Source organism: Portunus trituberculatus, chromosome 47, assembly GCF_017591435.1.
Source record: "Portunus trituberculatus isolate SZX2019 chromosome 47, ASM1759143v1, whole genome shotgun sequence".
Taxonomy (NCBI): Eukaryota; Metazoa; Arthropoda; class Malacostraca; order Decapoda; family Portunidae; genus Portunus; species Portunus trituberculatus.
The window spans coordinates 14934780-14956593 of record NC_059301.1 but is presented as its reverse complement, the minus strand read 5'-3'; the positions used below and the strand labels follow the sequence as shown (position 1 = coordinate 14956593).

Genomic DNA, 21814 nt, shown 5'->3' with positions numbered 1-21814 from the left:
TACCAAGCTGCTGCTGCGGAGTCCCACTCGCATCGCTCCCATCCTCGACTCCCGCCACCGCCTTCCTTATACTTCCACCTGCGCACATACCTTTACTTCCATAGACTACTTATATATATATATATATATATATATATATATATATATATATATATATATATATATATATATATATATATATATATATATATAGATAGATAGATAGATAGATAGATAGATAGATAGATAGATAGATAGAAAGATAGATAGATAGATAGATAGATAGATAGATAGATAGATAGATAAATGGATTGATAGATAGATAGATAGATAGAGAGAAAGACAGACAGACAGACAGAGAGAGAGAGAGAGAGAGAGAGAGAGAGAGAGAGAGAGAGAGAGAGAGAGAGAGGTAGTCCAGTAACAACGAACTAACGAACAGTGAGTCCACCAAGGATAACTGTGAGAACAGTAAGTGTTAGCTGACAAAACTCATCACATCGCCCATTGTTCTTGACCAGAATGGCCTTTATTACTGAGATCCACAAAACAATTACAGTGGAATACAGCATTGCGTCAAGGTACAGCTGCACCGTAACAGAGGTTACGAGCACACAGGTGAACGTTTGTTTGGTGATGCACAACTAAGGAAATTTCCATTACATTTTTTTCTTTTTCGTGCAAAACGACCGAATCATTCAACTTTCCACTACAAGAATGGCGAGCTATGATTGTGAAGTAAGAAGAAAACACAAAGAATGAAGTCAAGTAAGATGCACATAGTAGAAGAATCAAGCTGGGAGGAATATGAGTGTGGAGAACGCAAGACTGGTCAGCAGTAAGGGGTGGTTGACGGCGGCTGGAGGGACACAGATCAACATGAGGAGGTAGGTCTCTTCGCTACCAGGAAGGCGCTCCATCACCAACACCGCCCGCCAACATCCTCCAGGGAACTTCTGGTGTTTGTTCAATATTAGGGGACGTGCCTTGAATGTGTCCGGACCGGGCCACACACAATAGGTTTGTTTACTCTTCGACGTGTGGATGAGCGGCGACAACTGAGGCAGCGGTCTGGCCTCCTGTGACTCCATCCACTGGCCCGGAGATAGTTTTCATCAAGCGCTGTTATTCTGTTGGCTAGTTTTTTGTTTCCGACGCGGGTGTGACGTTGCTCTTTTCTGGCACATCAATGGAATACAACGCTCTATCTATTTGCGTCATAATGTAACCACGGGCAAATTCTTCGAGATAATCCTGCTCCATATTTCCTTCCTATACTTGATGAAACAACCTTCCTACCCTTATGTTTACCTAGAGTGACTTTTCAACTCAAGGGATTTTAATAGTTAAAGACCATTAATTAAAAGTCGTGAGTTGTATTACGCCACACCTCTCTCAGCCCCACTCCATGTCCACCTCCCAACCCATGCTCCCTTATTTCTTCTTTTTGCATTTCTCATACTATTACCTTCATCTAACCCCGCTTCTCTCTCTCTCTCTCTCTCTCTCTCTCTCTCTCTCTCTCTCTCTCTCTCTCTCTCTCTCTCTCTCTCTCTATATATATATATATATATATATATATATATATATATATATATATATATATATATATATATATATATATATATATATATATATATATATATATATATATATATATATATATATATATATATATATATATATATATATATATATATATATATATATATATATACATACATACATACATACATACATACATATATACATATACATATACATATGCATATTTTAAACACACACACACACACACACACACACACACACACACACACACACACACACACACACGTTGCCATTACGTAAAACTGTAACGCACAGCACTTGTGAAAATATTAAACAGAACATCCACCTACTTGCTCGTGTAGGGCTGGGCGAGGATATTGTCCTTAGAATTGTTCAGCATGCCACCAAGAGCACGTTGACCATTCCCTTTACAAAAACGTAAAGCTCTGCTCATCTGCCAAGCTGTGTTCACTCAGTGTACGAGATGCATTGCTAAGCACGTTACTTTCCTTTGAACAGTAGCCGAACATCTCGGGAGTGTGCAAATAGACTAACGATAAATCCAGCAACCCAACACTCTCATGCAACACTTACGAGGCTGAACATCAAATTTGCATTCGTGTTATCATTGTATATTCAGCTCCAGCCAGCTGGCGGCTTCTGGCTCAGCCAAACTACACACACTATGATATTTACAGTTGCAGATTAGCTTGCGAGGCTTACTTGGACAAACAACTCATGGTCTTAATTCTAGAAGGGAAAAGCAAACTCAGAGAAAGATACTGTAATTACTTTTCGCGGCAATTGTCTGCGCAGAAATGCTCACACACACACACACACACACACACACACGCGGGAAAAAATAATGGTCATGTAGGAGCGGCCACTCCTCGTTCCATTGGCTGTCAGACCACGCACATACCCACCCGCGTATATTCCCTGCTTCTCCCTCTGCAAGCTGGGCGTGAGGCCATCACGCTCCAGATAAATCTTAAAGCATGGCAAGATGCAGCAACACTCATACAGATCACTTCCTGGCTATATTTTGATAAATAATCAGTACCATCGTGTCCCCCAAAAAGCAGTACTCATGAGCATTACATGACTTTATAACCAACATGAAATCTACTGCAAAAGATTCCTTTGTATATGGAAAGTGAATATCTAGTATGGGAGCTCCTCAACACTACAGTACGATATAGAAATACCTCAGTTCCATCACACGCTCACACATGCCTCTCTCCTGCATGCCGCTTTTCTGGTGAATACTAGTAAGTTATCGCCTTCTGTACCGCGTCTTCACGTGATGTCGATATCATTGTAATTCTACTTAATACAGTAGTGCACCAAAAGAAGACAGTGCAATTTACACATGCGTCCCTTGTCCGCCATATGTCCGAGATCACGAGGTGGGAACTCTGTTAGTACACCAGTGGCAATAATGTAAATATTATCACTTAGGTCTTAAGCAAAGCTACTTCTTCCATTAAAGAAAAGGGAAATTTATATTCTCGTACAGTACAATAATATACAACTCTCTCTCTCTCTCTCTCTCTCTCTCTACACACACACACACACACACACACACACACACACACACACAAGAACAACGCTATGCTGTGCAAGAAAGAAGGAAAATAAGATCCCCGTGGAAGCATCCGCCTGTTCCCCGAGGTAATGGTCGGCAACATCCTCGCGAGGGCGGGGCGCATAATAATTTGTCTGTGAGTCCAGCGAGGCGAAATCAATGCGATTCACGTTCAGCCCTGCTAGGACCCGTCCGCGGAAAGGTGGGGTCGCAGGATGCTATTCGGAATGTTGCTAGTTTTGCTTGCCTTTGTAATTTCAGAGAGCAAGAAGTGAGGTAATTTGTGGTTACTGTAGTACTGCGAGCCGAGTTCCATACCTAGCCAGCATTCTGAGGCCGGAACACATCAGTAAGAGTCGAAATTTTGGTGTGCTTAAGCGGGGTCACATATCACGAGTTGTATGTGAACATTTCCTCCTGGTTACCAAAGCTCATGGAGTGCACACAGTTAGGTCATTCACCTGTGTCAAGACGGCTCTATAGTGCACGCTTACTTATAAACAGGACGCAATATGAAGCTTTTCTTTCCTTAGACCAACTCATTATTCACATGCTGCAACCACTCATACCGTGATGTAATGTGAAATGCTCTTTAGATGTGATTGTTGCGTGTATTCGTTTAAGCCCTTCAGTACTGGGACACATTTTACCTTGAGTTTTGGGTGTGATGAGACGATTTTATTGATATTAGGAAGGGTTTATGGAGGTCAGAAGATCAATAGCCACAATTTTCACCATCTTAATCACCCCCCCTGAGTTTCTGAAAGTGTATAAAATCACTAAATAGTAAGCAGAATGAATATGAAAACGCGTCATGGTACTGAGAGGGCTAGTTAAGTCGTCAATTTTCCAAACATTACTGCACTTTCTCGTGTGTTCGTTTCATTAACTGGATTAGTCGACAAGTGCATTTTATTTTTCACTCCCTCCATCTGTTGTCCTCCTTACGGCCTCACCTCCAAAACACACAGCTTGAGCACATTCCAGTGTTTTCTAAAATGTTAAAAATTACATACTTTCTTTTTTTCACACACAGATGTAAAAGACACTTATTAATCATTCAAACTCCCATTTACTCCTTCCCCGCACTGGCAAAAAAGGAGAAAAATTACTACGAACTTTGTCTGCTCTTTAGTGCATGCTTTCTTACGAACTACTGCCTGGTGACACGCAGTTCCCCCCCACACACACAAAAAAAAAAAAAAAAAAAAAAGAAATAGAATAAAATAAATAAATAAAAAAAATGAAAAAAGAATAAATGAATAAAAATAGTAAATGAATAGATAAAATAAAAAGAAAAATAGAAATTGAAAAAAATAAAAAACAGGAGACTCACCACCACCACCACCACCACCACTACTAACAACAACACCACCATCACCACCATCACCACTACTAACATCACCACCACCACCACCACCACCACCACCACTACTAACAACAACACCACCACCACCACCACCACTACTAACAACACCACCACCACCAACACCACCACCACCACCACTAACATCACCACCACTAACACCACCACCACCAACACCACCACCACCACCACTAACATCACCACCACTAACACCACCACCACCACCACCACCACTAACATCACCACCACTAACACCACCACCACCACCACCACCACCACCACTAACATCACCACCACTAACACCACCATCACCACCACCCCCACCATCACCACCCCTACCATTCCAAGGGGACAGACACAATAGCAGCAATAATATTGAAACCATACCTGACACGAAAACAACATATTTTGCAATTAGTCACGAGCTATAACGATTACTAACATCGCCGCCACTACCACCACCACTACCGCCACCGCCTATAATCAACACTACAGCCGACACCACCACCATCAACACCATTATTTTCGACACCAGCACTAGCAGCAGCAGCAGCAGCAATAATAACACTCAAACAAGAAAATGTACAAAACCAGTCACCACTTTCATCACGAGAGCCAGAAACAAAAACGTCAGATCATAAATCAACAGGAAAAAAAGTCTACAATGCCCGTGAATTGACAAGCCTTAGTGAGCGTACACTATCACCAAGTAAGCGATCACTCCCGGGCGATAAGTGACCGAGGAAAAGTTATCCCTTGCGGACTGGCGTGAGTAGAAAGTGTTTGCAGTGAGGGGACTCATGCCAGGGAAGTATACGTAAGAGGCAATGTACTAAGTGTTTTACCGCTACTTCTACAGTAGTTACATTGGTTTCTTTCTATTCTAAGCTATGTAAAAATTGTCACAGGCATAAAACTTAGGTAAGGACTTGACAATGCCTTATGTTAGTGTGTTATATCGCGGGAAAAGAGAGAAAAAACAGAGGTTATTGTGGAGGAATTGTTTTACAGGGAATGAAAAACTGCTGGCATCAGAAACCTTGTGACATTGCATGCACAGAAAAAAGTAACGTTGATCTACACACAAAATACAAATAGATAAATGAATAAACAGATAAATAAATTAATAGAAGCCGCCGTGGTACAGTGGAACCATGCGGGCTTGGGGGTCCGAGGGGTTTCCAAGCGCACGGGTTCGAATCCTGTCCACGGTCCGAGTGTTGGTTGGGTTTCCTCACTTGGGGCAACAGTTTCCTAGCGGGTGGGCTTTGAGATAGAAGGTACCTCAAAAAGTATCCACTTTAGCGCTTAAATTCCCGTGAAAAACCCACATTGTATAAACAAAAGTAAGAAATAAAGATAGATAAATGCCTAACAACAAAATGCAAGAGAAAAACCGTGCGAAATCAATCCTTAGTATAAAAACTCCCAGTCTTATCTTGCGTAATCACTGCATCGATGGACCTTGTGACATAAAACGAAAAGAAAAAGTGTACAGTGTCATTGATATTATGTGTCAGCTTGCAGCGTTTCCTATATACCAAGTACTACATATAGATCGCCCTTTGTTTCTACGAGTACTTTCCATCTTTCTTCATTGTTTATGCGCACCAATACCATACAGGTTCTCCTTTCTCATGCCCGCGTCCGTAAAGTTCATCCATCTTTTCTATGATCTCAGTTCATTTCCCCATCGATCGATCACTATTGTTCTTCCGACACTGCTCGTCCATTTTCCTCACATGCTCCCACCATGATACTCTCTAGTCTCTGTACTGAAATTCTCTCTGGTGTTCTGCCGCTTGCTTCTAGTTACTACTCTTGTCATTGCACCCGGTATCATATCACACTCTCTTGTTCCTCATATCTACCTCATGCACCATTCCCAGGCCAATCATTTACTACATAAGCTGTTGTATTGACCAATTAATAACATAGCACTTATACCAAACTTAGCGTGTCTGGGGCAATAAACTGTTTTCACTGGCTCCACTATCGCCACGTCTGGTGACACGCGTTCCCCAGCGCTTGGCTACCATGTACACGAAAGAGGCGCTGCAGTGCCGGCAATTTGGTGTTCGGGTGACAGATTCGCTCTATCTCTCCAAGGTATATTCTAGTGAGGAAATACTCACAGGACGTCCTTGCTCCTATATATTTCTACGCATGTAATTGAAATAGCTCTCTGCGTGAAGCTAATTAGTTTTTTTTCCCTTTGATGACAGAAATTTGTTTTTCCAACTATGTAATTGGCTTTTTCTCTTTGTTCAGGCATGTTCACCAAGTACTCGCACTAAAACACCCGCGCAATAACGCCAAACAACATTTATATGGTAAACTGCACTGCGTGTATTTGACGCTGGCTGCAGTACTATGTGTGTGTTTTTCTTTCTAATGAAATTAATGAAAATACGAAAAGCATTTCCAGTTGTGTGTGTGTGTGTGTGTGTGTGTGTGTGTGTGTGTGTGTGTGTGTGTGTGTGTGTGTGTGTGTGTGTGTGTGTGTATGATGTTGAAATTCATATATGATTTTATGATATATAAAATGAAAAATCTCACTGTTGTTTAATCGAAATAATAATGATGAAAAATGAATTAAAACATGATATTTAATTTTCTGTATTCTTTTAAGTTATATCTTTTCCAAACTGACATCCACTGCCTTCATTAGCGCACACTTTTACAATGAATGTAAAAATTGCATGATTCTTGCAAACAAAAGCTCTCTCTCTCTCTCTCTCTCTCTCTCTCTCTCTCTCTCTCTCTCTCTCTCTCTCTCTCTCTCTCTCTCTCTCTCTCTCTCTCTCTATATATATATATATATATATATATATATATATATATATATATATATATACACACACACACACACACACACACACACGAAAATGATATGTGTGCCAGTAGTTGAAATGACATCTGTTCGCTTCGATATGAAAAAGTCGTTGTTATATTCATTCATTTTGTACTTGAAGGCAAGTGAAATGAGAAATTATCTAGCTTGAGTCTGTGCAGGGTAACATTTTCCATTTATTTACTTTGGTGTTGCCGAAGGAGCTGAAGGGAGTGGGCGGAGAGGTTTGTCCGAGGCCTGAGAAATGAGTGTGTTACAGGACACCACCGTCATATTTAGGAGTGCAGGCCAACTTGCTGCGTCTTCAGAGACAACACCAGCTGCTAGCACCGGAGAGTTACGGCGGGACTTAAGTGTTCTGCTTGAACCGTTTCATTGTCGTCTCCTTCAGTTGGTTATTAACTCAGATTTATGTGGATTGTATTTTCTTCTAATGTTCTTGAAATCCTTTATCACTATATCTTTCCCTATAATTCGAGTAAACAAAAGAAATGATCAACATTCTCCACTTCATTATTACAAGTAATGCTGTCCTTGTGACGTGAAACATCAAAAGACGCGTCGTCGCAGACTGTGACAGGACGTATTTCGCCGCACGTCCGCCTCTGTGGACTGTTTGGCAAGTGCTATCGGAAGAAAGGATGGATGCGTGGTGTCTATATATATTACGAGTATATCAGGGTATGACTAGCAGCCTCTTGTCAGTCCCTTATCGCACTGCATTGCTCAAAGGCTACATTATAGGGTAATATACAAGTATGAAAAGAGAAACGAAATTTTCGATATTTCAACACACACACACACACACACACACACACACACACACACGTTTTGAATGCGCTTAAAACCATGGAATGTGTGGCGATATAGTGTCCTATGCTGCCTGATGTGCAGAGTGACAACAGAGCAGAGCCAAGTGATTAATTTTTTTCTTTTTTTTTAAGTAAGTTTCCTCAATTTTGAAACAATATTTTCTCGACTTAATATGTTTCAGTCTTCTGTTCAGCGCTGCTTCAACCTTTCTGGGTTGAGTGACAAACCGATCCAATTACAAAGGAGTCACGTTTGTCAAGACTTTTCAGTGTCTGGTGAGAAGAAATATATGTTTTCCCACCAAAATTTAACGCAAGAAGAATAGCAGAGCCTAAAAGTTTTGATGAAGCATATCTTACTTTAATCCTGTAATTTTGATCCTTGAATATATAGAGTGGTCTGTTAGAAGATCATAAATGCTAAGTACCTGAAAAACAAAGGAGGGAGGAGGCGAGGTGGAAGGGCGTTAGTTGGGGGCGGAGGAAGGAAACACGCGACCCAAGGGAGACAAACACCGGGGTAATTAGCTGAGGAAGGAGCACAAGCTCGTAAATACGAAGCGAGAGCACCTGCTTCAGTTCGCTCCTGTTCTAATGAGTTTCTGGGCTTGGCTGCCGCTACCCCACCCTAATGGCAGGCATTTACTGGTTATCACAACAGATGCTGGCGGCCCAGTGGCAGGCTTAATGTGCTGTAATTGAATTTCTGTAAGTGATTTTCTCGCGAGGGAGAGGGGCGTGGAAAGGTAGCGTTACCTGCACATTGTTGCCACAGGGACGATGCGTGCCTCTGCTCGCCTTGGCCGTCCTGGAGCGCTGCGCCGCTTCCCTGTTCTTACACACCGCCACCGCACCACACCTGTGTGTTAATGAGAATTGGATGCATTCAACAGACAAACGTATGAAAAAGAAGATGCTGGAAACATTACGCAATCTTAGAAAAAAAAAGACAAAGAATAGTAAGAAATATATAACAAAGTAGATATGAAAAAAGAGGTGACACCATACATAAGTCAGGAGGAAAAAAATACCGCATAATATAATAAGAATTTAGAATAATTACTCTACAACAAGGAAAAAAACAAGAAAATATTGATAAACCCGGAAAAAGATAGCATCGTTTAGCAGGTAAAGCATAACAACTCAGACTTCGAAAATTCAATCAGGCTCCTCACTGTCCTGTACTTTATCCAGAGCTTCTGCGGGGATTGGATCAGGAATTTAATAAAAGTAGCAGCCAAAAAGGGCCGGCCTATGAGAAGGGAGAGTTGATAGGCTCAGGAAGCTCTAGGGCCTAGGCAATATAAGGGAAGCGACTAGGAATGTTGTCTATACTAGAATATCTCACAATTTCATTACATATATATTTTTACTGTATGATAACCAGTCAAGGAAAGCAAAAAATACATACAAAAAGTCCCACCGAGGTGATGGTTCCTGAACAAGTGGTGTGCTTTAACTCTTTCAGTACTTGGACGTATTTCTCACCATTTCATTACATATATGTTTTTACTATATGATAACCAGTCAAGGGAAGCAAAAAATACATACAAGAGGTCCCATTGAGGTGATGATTCCTGAAACAAGTGGTGTGCTTTATCCCTTTTAGTATTGGGACGCGTTTTTTACCATGAGTTTTGGGTGTTATTAGACCATTTTATTGACATGAGGAAGGGTCTATGGAAGTCAGACGATTAATTAATGGCCACAGTCTTCACTATTTTAATCCCCCACATAAATTTCTGAAGCTGTATAAAATCACCAAATAGTAACCACAATGAATATGGAAACGCGTCACGGTGCTGAAGAGGTTAAAGGAATGAAGTGATACGCAACACTACACTTCTGCACTAGTGAGGGAATAAAGCCAACATAACAAATTAAAGTATTCGCAAAAGGAAATGGAGAATAATATTGAAACTTTAACCAATTAACCATAACGTACACACGCACACACACACACACACACACACACACACACACACACACACACACACACACACACACACACACAGTCCACACTATTTTTTTTTTCTGTGCACAGTAATGACACCATCCACACTTGATGCCCTCATCACACAGCCACTAATCCACCACTCCACTCACCGCCGCTCCACACTGCACCTCTCCGCACAATAAAAGGAATACATCAGGGAGAGCCATCATAAAGGTAATACTTTCAGCCATTACCTGAACCTATACACATACAGAAGCGCAGGCAGTAAAACCGCCTCACGTCATGTATAGCACCACCATCTCCACGCCATGCAGCGGTCCAGGATACACTGTGTACACTTTACTACACTTTACTACACTCGTATACGTAAATCTGTACTAACAAATGCATTCGATCCAACGGTCACTCACTCGTCATTCCAGTTAATAGAGAGACGCACTCCTCTCATAGCGGCACAGACGGAATCACCACCACGCGATGCACACTCACACTTCTATATCTAATACACTCACTCATCACTCCAACTGCTGCGGTCGGAATGGATGCGAGAGAGAAAAGAAAGATGTAATTACAAACCAACTCAATTTTACATACAGAAAGATCTATATACATGGGAAAATATTTATATGTGTTAAGATAAGTAAACAAAATACTAGCAAAATTTTTAGCTATTATCATCAAGCAGAAATCAAGCTGTTGTGTGAATGGGCCGTGTCTTTCCATCGCCTGGGCCTCCCATAAGCCTGTGAATGGGAATCAATGGTAGCCTGGCGGAGAGTTGCATGTGTTCCTCTACACAGCAGAAGTCGTGAGGCAACATTACCACACCCTGAATTGTTTGACTTCGCATTTGTGTCTTTGATGACTTCATGAGGCTTCCAGGAGAGATATTTCCTTGTGGATAAGAGAGAAAAGCGCATCAAGAGAAGAAGGGTCGTCGCCGCTAGTGTTGCCCTTCAGGAATTCATTGGTTTTACTGCGTCGGTAGGTGAACACGTGAAAGACCCAGTTAATGATTTAAATTCTGATCGAAAGTAAGGGTCATTGTGAATACTTAAAACATTACAAGAGGATCGTGTCACCGCTAGGTTAGGTTAGCTTTGGTTAGTTTTATCCCTGACTTTTGAATAACTCATAATAACTTTAAGGAAACTGGCAATTAGTGGGCCTTTTCTTCCATTTTTTGTTACCCTTGGCCAGTCTCTTCTCTTGCATAAAAAAGTAAAATAAAGAAAAATAAAGAATTACTACATGTACCAATATGAAATACACACACACACACACACACACACACACACACACACACACACACACACACACACACACACACACACACACACACACACACACACACGAAGACCAAGGATCTAACACGAGAGAGAGAGAGAGAGAGAGAGAGAGAGAGAGAGAGAGAGAGAGAGAGAGAGAGAGAGAGAGAGAGAGAGAGAGAGAGAGAGAGAGAGAGAGAGAGAGAGAGAGAGAGAGAGAGAGAGAGAGAGAGAGAGAGAGGAAAAGAAAAATGCCACTTATAAAAATGGTTGTGAATGTTAAGATGAAACAGAGAGGTGCTGGTCAAAAGCTGAATAGAAACGAGTGATTCTGTCCTCTACAAACTGAAGTGAAAATGGTAAGTTTTCAAAAGTCTCGAAAATTACGAGAAGGCGGAGAGAGCAAGATAAGTTCTCGAGGGAATGGAGCCAATTCTGGACGGAGGATTTTTCCAACTGCGGGGGAAGTGCTCTGTTGGAGTCGAGCTGCGTAAACACCGCGGCTTGGGGAGAAAAAGTTTGAAAAGTGATGGTGGGAAAGCTCTCCAGGACGAGGTTATGGAACGAGGAGCTGGGACGCCTCTCTCCTCGGGTTGCTGGAGTGGCCCCAAGGAACTCCTGTGCTCAGAGAGTTGAGGTGGAGGAATGTGTATTAACATTTTTTGCGGGACGGCAAAGTCAGTACGTTTTGATTAAAAAGTCCTCGCTGACTCGATCTACCATTCCCGAGCCGCTTTCAGTGTCCACAAATGTCTGAAAGATTAATTAGTATAGACAGTAAGTGCTTACACCTCCCCATTCCCGCTGTGCTTCATGACCCTGTCTACGCTGATGGCGGGATGGGACCTCCATTTACATATATATATATATATATATATATATATATATATATATATATATATATATATATATATATATATATATATATATATATATATATATATATATATATATATATATATATATATATATATATATATATATATATATATATATATATATATATATATTTTTTTTTTTTTTTTTTTTTTACTATTAACTGAAAAGAGAAAGAACTTAAGAAAAGTGTGAAAATCAATTTGTTTAATTTGTATAGTAAACAAGAAGGTCTGGAATGAAAGTTGAGTGCAGTTAAATACTGATGAATCTCCACTATCTTATATGCTTTTGTTAGTAATTAATCTCTTCACTGTAATCATTTAGTGACAATTTTGCGCAGGCTTTCCTTTCATCACGATGCTGCGGCGACGCTACACGTGGCTGTTTAATTAGCTTTGGCTTCTTTTAATATTTTGTGACTCACGCTGTGGAGACAAAAGCCCGCCTGGTGAATTTCCAGAAATAATTCTTCTGCCCTCCCCCCGTCTCTCTCTCTCTCTCTCTCTCTCTCTCTCTCTCTCTCTCTCTCTCTCTCTCTCTCTCTCTCTCTCAACTTCTTTCTATAACTTTTCACTCCAGTTTACTTAATCCGTTTCCCATTTCATCTCGTGGGCCTGCCTCCCTCTCGCCTGGCATTCTTCCTGCCCTCCCTCGCTCGCTTGCTTGCTTTTCTTTTTTCCGGCCTAAAGAAGGAGCTACAGCCAGAGTAATTGCAAGATATAGGCCTTGGATGTATTGCTGTTACTATAACTTTTTTTCTTTTCTGTAAAGATATGCTTAGTGGTGATGCTCTTTTATAATTCGTAATAAGAAAAGAAGTTGGTATTTCGATGACTCTAACTGCAGGCTAAGGTAACGAGCCACTTCAAATTATCAGCCACGACTATTCTTCCCTCAATAGACCCTTCAGCCTGAAATTGCTAACAGTAAACACTCTTTTTTAGAGGGAACTTCCTTGTGAATCCCTTGTAGAGCCTAAAAAGTCTTCTCAGGAATGTCAGCAATGCCAACCAGCCCTGCTCGATACCCCGAACACTGGCTTGCCGAAAGGAAACTCTCAGTCTTGCTGCGAGGAGAGCAGAGGAGCAGGGCCGGGCCAAGAGCAAGGAAGGATGGAAGAGAGGAAGGTTGCACCAATACACAGAATAAAAATTGCTCGCCCATGGAAGGGAGCATTCTCTCTCTCTCTCTCTCTCTCTCTCTCTCTCTCTCTCTCTCTCTCTCTCTCTCTCTCTCTCTCTCTCTCTCATATTCACTTAATGCTGTGTCAGTTCAATAACTTATCTATGAAGCACACACACACACACACACACACACACACACACACACACACACAGAGAAGAGAGATATATATATATATATATATATATATATATATATATATATATATATATATATATATATATATATATATATATATATATAGAGAGAGAGAGAGAGAGAGAGAGAGAGAGAGAGAGAGAGAGAGAGAGAGAGAGAAACCTTCTTCAATTTAGGTGCAAACTTTCGAGCAACCTGTGTACAGACAGCTCCTTACTTGAAGAATCAGTTTTCCCACCTATATATCTAACAAGTGACATACATCATCTTTTTTTTTTTTTTTCATTACGGCTGGCATTGGTCAGCGCTTCCTTTTACGTTCCTTCTCTCTCTCTCTCTCTCTCTCTCTCTCTCTCTCTCTCTCTCTCTCTCTCTCTCTCTCTCTCTCTCTCTCTCTCGTTACATCGATGCTACTGAACGTTCCATTCGCTTTATACATTTCTAAACTTGTGTTCCATCCTTTCAGTCGGTTCCAGCACTAACTCCAACGCTATGCTGTCCTGTCTCTTCCTGCTCCGTACTGTGATAACGTCAAATTTTGCTAACTTTCTACAGTCGGCTGCCAGTTGCACCAAGTTGCAATTCCCTCGATATGCATTATTCAAGGTCCCACGGCGACTTTGTGGAGGTAATGAGCCGAGTCCAGGAAGACCCAGACGTAATGCCAGGCTTTAAGAATCACCTTTTTACTTATTTTGCTTTTGTCTTTCTCTTTTTTTTTTTTCAAGTTAAGGTTGGATAGCTTTTGGCAAGGTGATAAATGCTAATGACCTTCAGATGTTTTCTTTTTTTCTCTTCTTTTGTTTCACCTCGGCTTTCAGTTTTGTTTTCCTTTAAGGTTCACTGAACTTAGCTCTTCAGTGGATGTGGCTAAAGAAGGCGACGCACCATTTTTTTTTTTTTTTTTGCTCTTGCTTATCTTTCTTTCGTTAAGCATTTTATTATATATATATATATATATATATATATATATATATATATATATATATATATATATATATATATATATATATATATATATATATATATATATATATATATATATATATATATATATATAGAGAGAGAGAGAGAGAGAGAGAGAGAGAGAGAGAGAGAGAGAGAGAGAGAGAGAGAGAGAGAGAGAGAGAGAGAGAGAGAGAGAGAGAGAGTATATTGGTTCCATAAAATATAGCGTGAATGCGGGAACTCTTTTCGCGATTAACGACGCTATCATCTACGTAATTGGAATAGTTAAAGTTTGATGGCGAAATTCAGGCTGTTTTATTGCTGATGATGGACGTCCCCGGTGGGAAAGCAAATTGAGATAATGACCGATATCTTTCACCGACTTTTAGCAGCGCCCTAGTGTAGGCTACCTCTTCCGTATAATTTCTTGCTATTATTGAGGCATTCATTCACCTGTTTATTTACGCCACGATATCCTCAGTGACGGTCCTTACCTAACACACACACACACACACACACACACACAGAGGGATGAGGGTGGCACACGAACATGTCATCCAGCACGCCAGACATTATAGTGATGGTGACGGCAGACATCGCCTTGGAGCGACAGACTAGTGGTGGAGTGGAACAGTGAGGCGCACCAAACAGAAGTGGTGGATGTTGAACTGGTGATGACACTTGGTGAAGGCAGGCTCACCCATGGTACAATAACCATGGGCTCACCAATCCCCCTCTCCAAGCCAACCTGCTAATCTCCCACGGCGGACGGCACATGCTATATGTAGACCAGTCCCAGCCCAGCCCAGCCTCGCCCAGTCAAAGGTAGGCTACCATGAAACGACGGTGAAGATACTTATGTGTACGTGTATAGTAAGTACTGTATCTTATTACTAAATCTTACAGTTAAATTTCCATATCAAAACGACCAAATACTTAAAAAGTGTGAAGAAGAAGTTTTAGAAAGATGGAAGTCCTATAATTCCGGAAAAGTAACCGAAAATAAAGGAATACGTATTCCTAACACCGCGTCTTGACTATATTTTCCCGTACAACTTAAAATCATTAATTCTGATTCTGGCTAACATTTTTTAAATCGATACTGATTAACAGTAATGTAAAGCACAATTATCATACCGTTAGCTCAATGGGTCTTGATTTTTCTTGTGGTAGACCAGCTCACTTTCAGTCCCCTCCTCTCCAGTGCATACATATCTCATCTCTCAAGCTCAGGTTCCATTCTTCACTACTTTCTCAACAAATCAACGCGTCGTTTCCAAACATTTTGGTTCGTGGAAATTCCTCTCTGATCCATCATACTACAAACAAGATCCAAGTCAATATATTAAAGAAATGAATAAATTATTTTTGTGTGGTCAAAGAGTTCCATATTTTTAGTTTTAGTCTTTGTGCTACCACTGAAAGCATACTAGGATCCATGTTCAAGTTGCGAACTTATTTTTTCAGTGAAAACATAATATATACAATGAAATCCATCACAGAGGGAATGAGGCAGTGACATGATCAAAAAGGGCGCCAAACATACCGCTACTCGGCCAGCGTCACTTGGTCCGCGCCGAGCCGCTAAACGGGCGGCGCCACTATGGTGCTGTTATAACTTGAGAATAACAAATTTGGCCGTACGTAACACTAACTGTTGACTATCGCTGTGGCCATGTCTTCTTCCAACACTCCTCCCCCGGAACCCATCGAGGTGAAGGTCCTGCCTCTGGACACTGAGGAGTACAAGGTTCTCAAGATAGACGCAGAAGAGGTGATGACATATCCCCTCTATGAAGACCAAGACACAACTCCTTTCGAATTATTTAAGCAAAGGATGGCCTTTGAAATTAACTCGCTACAAAAGGCGAAGAATTCACAGATAATCAGTGAAGCCAAAGCTTGTGGCATAATGCAGTATCTTAAGTGGAGGAAAAACCCAGCTGATTTTCCTAACACGAAGCTGTCTGATTTCAGTCGCCACACAATACGGGAATATGCGTCTGCCAAAAGGATGGTGCTGATTGATGTGCCGGATTTAGGTTTCTACAATGTGCTTGCCGTACCAAAGAAGTCAGGTGAGGGAACATGCTCAAGATGTGGTGAATTGACATGATGTACTTACTGGTGGCAGAGATTTAAGATTTGTGTCAATATACTTATAACAGAAATAGTTTGCTTGCTATCTTATCTCTGGAAAAAAAATAACGACAGTTGAAAGTAAAGGTAAGGATATCAATTCAGCTTGACATTGTTTGCAATTGAGCGGACAGTTGGTTCAATATATGCAGCTTGGAATGGTGTACCTCTAGTAATTCTAGTGAGTAGATGTGTCTTTAACCCCTTCAGTACTGGAATGCATTTCTATCTTGAGTTTTTGGTATGATTAGACGATTTTATTGATATTAAGAAGGGTCTGTGGAGGTCAAAAGATTAATGGCCACAGTCTTCACTATTTTAATCCCTACTGGAGTTTCTGAAGTAAAATCACCAAATAGTAACCAGATGAATAGAAAAATGCATACTGGAGGGATTAACTTATTAGATTAGTACCTTGATATGGTTTTTGTTGACAATAACCAATACTGGCACCAGTAACATGAGCCATGCTGGGATTTGAGTACATTACATGGGGATTGGGGACACTGGTGAAGCATTAGGGTCCCACTGGGCTTGGTCTGAGGCCTGCTGGTTTGAGTTTCCAGTTATGCATTTCTGTTCCATTGTTACCACATTAAGCAAAGCAAGTGAGATACTGCCAAGCCTGGCAAGAGAGGCTATTAGCTAATGCAGCTCTATGTACTGTACACTTTTTCTATCTAGATATTTACTTTCTCATTTCATACTTATTTTATTCTCACTTGGACATTCCCACCACAGCCTCTCCCATGCTGTCATGGTCTTTTCTGCTTCCTACTAATTTCTATCATCATCTCACAAACACACACACACACACCATGTAGTATAGTGGTAAGCACACACACACACACACACACTATGTAGTATAGTGGTAAGCACACTCTGCTCACAACTGAGAAGACCTGGGTTCAAGTCCCAATGTTGTGAGTCAAATGGACAAACCTTTCAATGTGTAGCTCCTGTTAATCTAGCAGCAAGTAGCTATGTACAGGGTATAATTTGAGGGGTTGTAGCTTTGCTGCCCTGGTGGTCCTGGTGTGGTGTCAGTCCTACCTGAAGATCGGTCTATGAGCTCTGAGCTCTTTCTGTAGGTGAAAGGCTGGCTGGGTGACCAGCAGGTGACCATGGTGAAAAAATTACACACATTACACTGCATAGTGTAATGTGTGTGTGTGTGTATGTTAACATACTTGGCTTATAACCAAGAAGGCCCAGCTTTGAGTCTCTGGCAAAACAAATAGATGAGCATCTTAATGTGTAGCCCCTGTTCACCTAGCAGTAAGTAGGTATGGGATGCAACTTGAGGGGTTGTGGCCAAGCAGTCCCAGTGTGTGGTTTTGTCTTGGTCCCACCCAAAGATTGGTCAGCATGGACCGTCAGCTCTTTCCTTATGGGAGAGAGGAAAATTGGTCAGTGCGAGCCCTCAGCTCTTTCCTTTGGGGAGAGGCTGGCTGGCTGACCAGAAGACAACCGAGGTAAATTACACATACACCACAATGTCTATTATATATTTCTTGCCAAAATGTGTGTGTGTGTGTGTGTGTGTGTGTGTGTGTGTGTCCGTCCGTCTGTGTTAATGGATAACCGGCTATTCATGCCAACAGGCTGTGGGGTCTAGTAGCTATTGCACAAATGTCTTTGCTATCTAGAAATGTATTTTGTCTCAAAGTTATACATGGAGAAGCAAATACTTGGTAACAGAATCAACCTTGACCAAACAAATTTATTAACTACTGTCAAATGCAGGTTTTTAGTAATCACTATTGGATTCACTTAACTAATAGTCTGAAGTTTGTTGAACATATATTTGCTACCGTTTTGCTTTTCAATCATATAAATGTATTAATTATGAGTAGCTGTTTCTTTTATGAGACTCATATTCCTTTGCCATTTCATGCCATTGGTTTTGCTTCTTCACTATGATGAAACTACATTGCCATGTTTGTTATAATCAGTCAACACTTACTCTAGGAAGAAGTATTGCTATATTAAAGAAAAAAAATATTGCATTCAAATAGAAATACTTCAATCCCTACATTAGGAGATAATAAGTATTGTTTACTTTACTGAATCAATATTTCACCCAAAAGTTTACACTAACCATGGTTTTACTTTCCTAATTTTACATATAAACCAAATGTATAAGGAGGAATAGGGCAGAGTTTTCCTGGATGTTGGTCATTGGTTTCATTAACGGTTACTTGTGTTTCAGATTTGGATTCATGTGTGGCATTTTCTGACTACAGACGTGTCATCCATGCTGGCCAGTTGTTTGATGTGGTGCACTGCCTCCACACAGATTCCAACAAAAACACTCACTGTGGCTACAGACCAGTGTATGAAAGGTCAAAACATGAATACTTTGGCATCCCACGTAGCTATGTACGCCTTCACTGCAAGTACTGCCCAGGGTGTGTGGTGGAGCTGACAACCATAAAGCCTCAGCAGCCTTGCAAACAGGTGATTTATGTTAAACTCACATTTCACACAGGGTACTTGTCCATGGCCCACTGTCCACTGCTAACCCATGACTGCAGTGGCCACAGTCCTACACTCATTAGGTCCATATATAAACCACTCTAGCATACAGAACCCATAGATAAGGAACAGTAGAATTACTTTCAATTGAAATATTAATTACTACAGTAAAGTGTATCAATGTCTTGCTCTATATCAATACATAATCAGAAAAAAGGGTAATTAGTAATTACACAGAATTATTTATTACTCATGCATCTGGAAGCAAGGCATTGCACAAACATGTACTGAACCTTTAGGTTACCTCCATTGGCTGCTTACTCACTAAACTCCACTGGCTTTATACACACATCATACCCTCAGATTATTGTCCACTGCATTGTGTTACACAGCCCCACAGTTCTGCTCTACATACAGTACATAACCATTCACTAAATAATATCATGGAACCTTGATCTACATGAACATTCACTCAATAGTACCATGGAGCCTCTACATACATGACCATTTATTTAAGTGAAAACAAGGATAGTCCATGCAACATACTGAATACAGGCTTTCTCTGAAGAAAATGACAAATATTTGGAAATTCTACTGTAAATTTCATGTTCAAGTTATATTTCTATTATTAGATTCTGGTATCAGTGTGTGTCACACCCCTGTCATGAGTGAGAAACCTAATTGTAATGTTTTATGTTGTTGTCACATGAGAAATCTTAAGTCTCCAAAACAACTTGACAAAATTATTTCTTTAAATATTATCATTGTGGATGCTAGTTATCATAAAAGATAAATAATGTACAATGTGCAATATATGGTCTTAGATTTATCAGCATTATGTTATCAACCTCTTTGAGTCATCTGCAAGGCAAGGGCCTGTTTAACTCTGTATTTGTCTGTCACCAGCTGGTTTGTTTCTCTCCATCAAAATTTATTACATAAGAACATAAGAAAGGAGGGAAGCTGCAAGAGGCCGCCAGACCTATACAAGGCAGTCCCAGTGTGCTTAATCTACCTAATTCCATCTATCTTCCCCATCCATGAATTTATCTAACCTTTTAAAGCTCCATATTGACTCAGGCCTGACTACATGCCTACTGTGACTGTTCCACTCATCAACCACTCTGTTTGAAAATCAGTTCCTTCCCATTTCCTTCCTAAACCTGAATTTTTCAAGTTTAAACCCATTATTTCTGGTTCTGTCGCTGCTACTGATCCTAAGAACTACATTCATGTCCCCTTTGTTAAAACCCTTATACCACTTAAATACTTCTATCAAGTCTCCTCTTAACCTACATCTCTCTAAGGAATGCAGACTAAGTTTTTTCAGTCTCTTCATAGGGTATATCCCTCATTCCCTGTATCCTTTTAGTCATCCTCCTTTGCACTGGCTCCAAATGAGCTATGTCCTTCCTGTAATGTGGGGACCAGAATTGCACTGCATAGTCAAGATGTGGCCTGACCAGCGCCAAGTATAATTTTAGTATTACTTCGGGACTCCTGCTTTTAACACTTCTAAAGATGAAACCTAATACTTTATTTGCCTTATTGCCCCACCTATCTTTAATTGTGTGTCTGTCCTACCTTCTGTTCCTACTCCTTGGCTATAACTGCATTACTCTTGATGTCTTGTTATCCATGTATCATGTACTGTGCCCTAACAAAACCTACTGTTACTTGAAGCCCTGTTAGTGTTTTTCAGTGTGTTTGCTGTCTGACAGACAACATTCTCTTTTCTCCAAATGTGTTGTATTACCTCTATACTATTGCCCTTTGGATATTGAAAGATTGACAAAAGAGATAGAGGATCTTATTATGATATTTCACAGTCATGTTATTAATAATGTTACTTTTCCTCAGCCTGTTTCCTGGAGCCTGGAGAAGAGAATATTCCTGGTGAAAGAGTTCTATCAAAGTAAAAACTCCATTGACTGTGTGCTGAAAAAGTATGAGGAGGAGTTTGACACATCCGACCTTCCTGAACCACAGACGATACAGCGCTTAGTGCAGCTGTTTGAGGAGACTGGAAGTGTGCTGGCACCTGAAGGCTGGTTGACAACCCTGCACCAGTCTCACCTTAATGATGAGAAGCCACCACTACCAAGTGCTTGCTGGTGGACTGTGGAGGAGGCATCTACAGTTCCTCTGGACCCAGGGGACCCAGAGGACTCAGAGCATGCTGACTGACAGTGAAAATAACATGTATATCTATTTATCTATCTATATAGTATATATATATATATATATATATATATATATATATATATATATATATATATATATATATATATATATATATATATATATATATATACATACATAAATATGTGTATTACATATATATATTTTTCTTAATTTTGGTATTTCATTAAGTCCTTACTATGAGTTTTTTAATCCTTCACTGATCTTTTCTTTTCTCAATGTTAAAAAAAGATAGCATCCACTTCGGCATACATTGTGAAGGAAAACATGAAATCTATGAATATTTGGTTACATCTCATGGAAAAAAATACAAAGTAGTTAAATACTACTTAAACATTTGAGTAGAGAAGGTGGTATATAAATCTCAGGTTGACCCAGGAATACTTCTTTCTCTAATGTTTCGACTATAAGTCTTCCTCAGAAATATACAGTACAACACAAGATCATGCAGTATATATATACAATTTCTAGTGGCT

The 21814-nt window shown here is 40.4% G+C and overlaps 1 protein-coding gene across 2 annotated transcripts; it reads left to right on the top strand.

Annotated features, from left to right (window-relative positions):
- The first annotated feature begins 16076 nt into the window (after window positions 1-16076).
- On the top strand, window positions 16077-21368 carry LOC123520786. Of its 2 annotated transcripts, XM_045283378.1 has the most exons (4): window positions 16135-16293; window positions 16497-16597; window positions 18871-19118; window positions 20997-21368. In XM_045283378.1, exons 2-4 carry the CDS (start codon window positions 16534-16536, stop codon window positions 21321-21323), a joined length of 639 nt encoding a protein of 212 aa, XP_045139313.1. In that variant the 5' UTR covers window positions 16135-16293; window positions 16497-16533; the 3' UTR covers window positions 21324-21368. The 2 variants fall into 2 exon arrangements, with proteins under 2 accessions (XP_045139312.1, XP_045139313.1); XM_045283377.1 differs by having other exon boundaries at window positions 16077-16597.
- Window positions 21369-21814: the final 446 nt, after the last annotated feature.

Coding starts and splice junctions, on each gene's coding strand:
- LOC123520786 (XM_045283377.1), top strand. CDS start 16,195: ATGTCTTCTTCCAACACTCCTCCCCCGGAACCCATCGAGGTGAAGGTC. Junction 16,598..18,870: donor TGCCGTACCAAAGAAGTCAG/GTGAGGGAACAT, acceptor CTTGTGTTTCAG/ATTTGGATTCATGTGTGGCA. Junction 19,119..20,996: donor CTCAGCAGCCTTGCAAACAG/GTGATTTATGTT, acceptor ACTTTTCCTCAG/CCTGTTTCCTGGAGCCTGGA.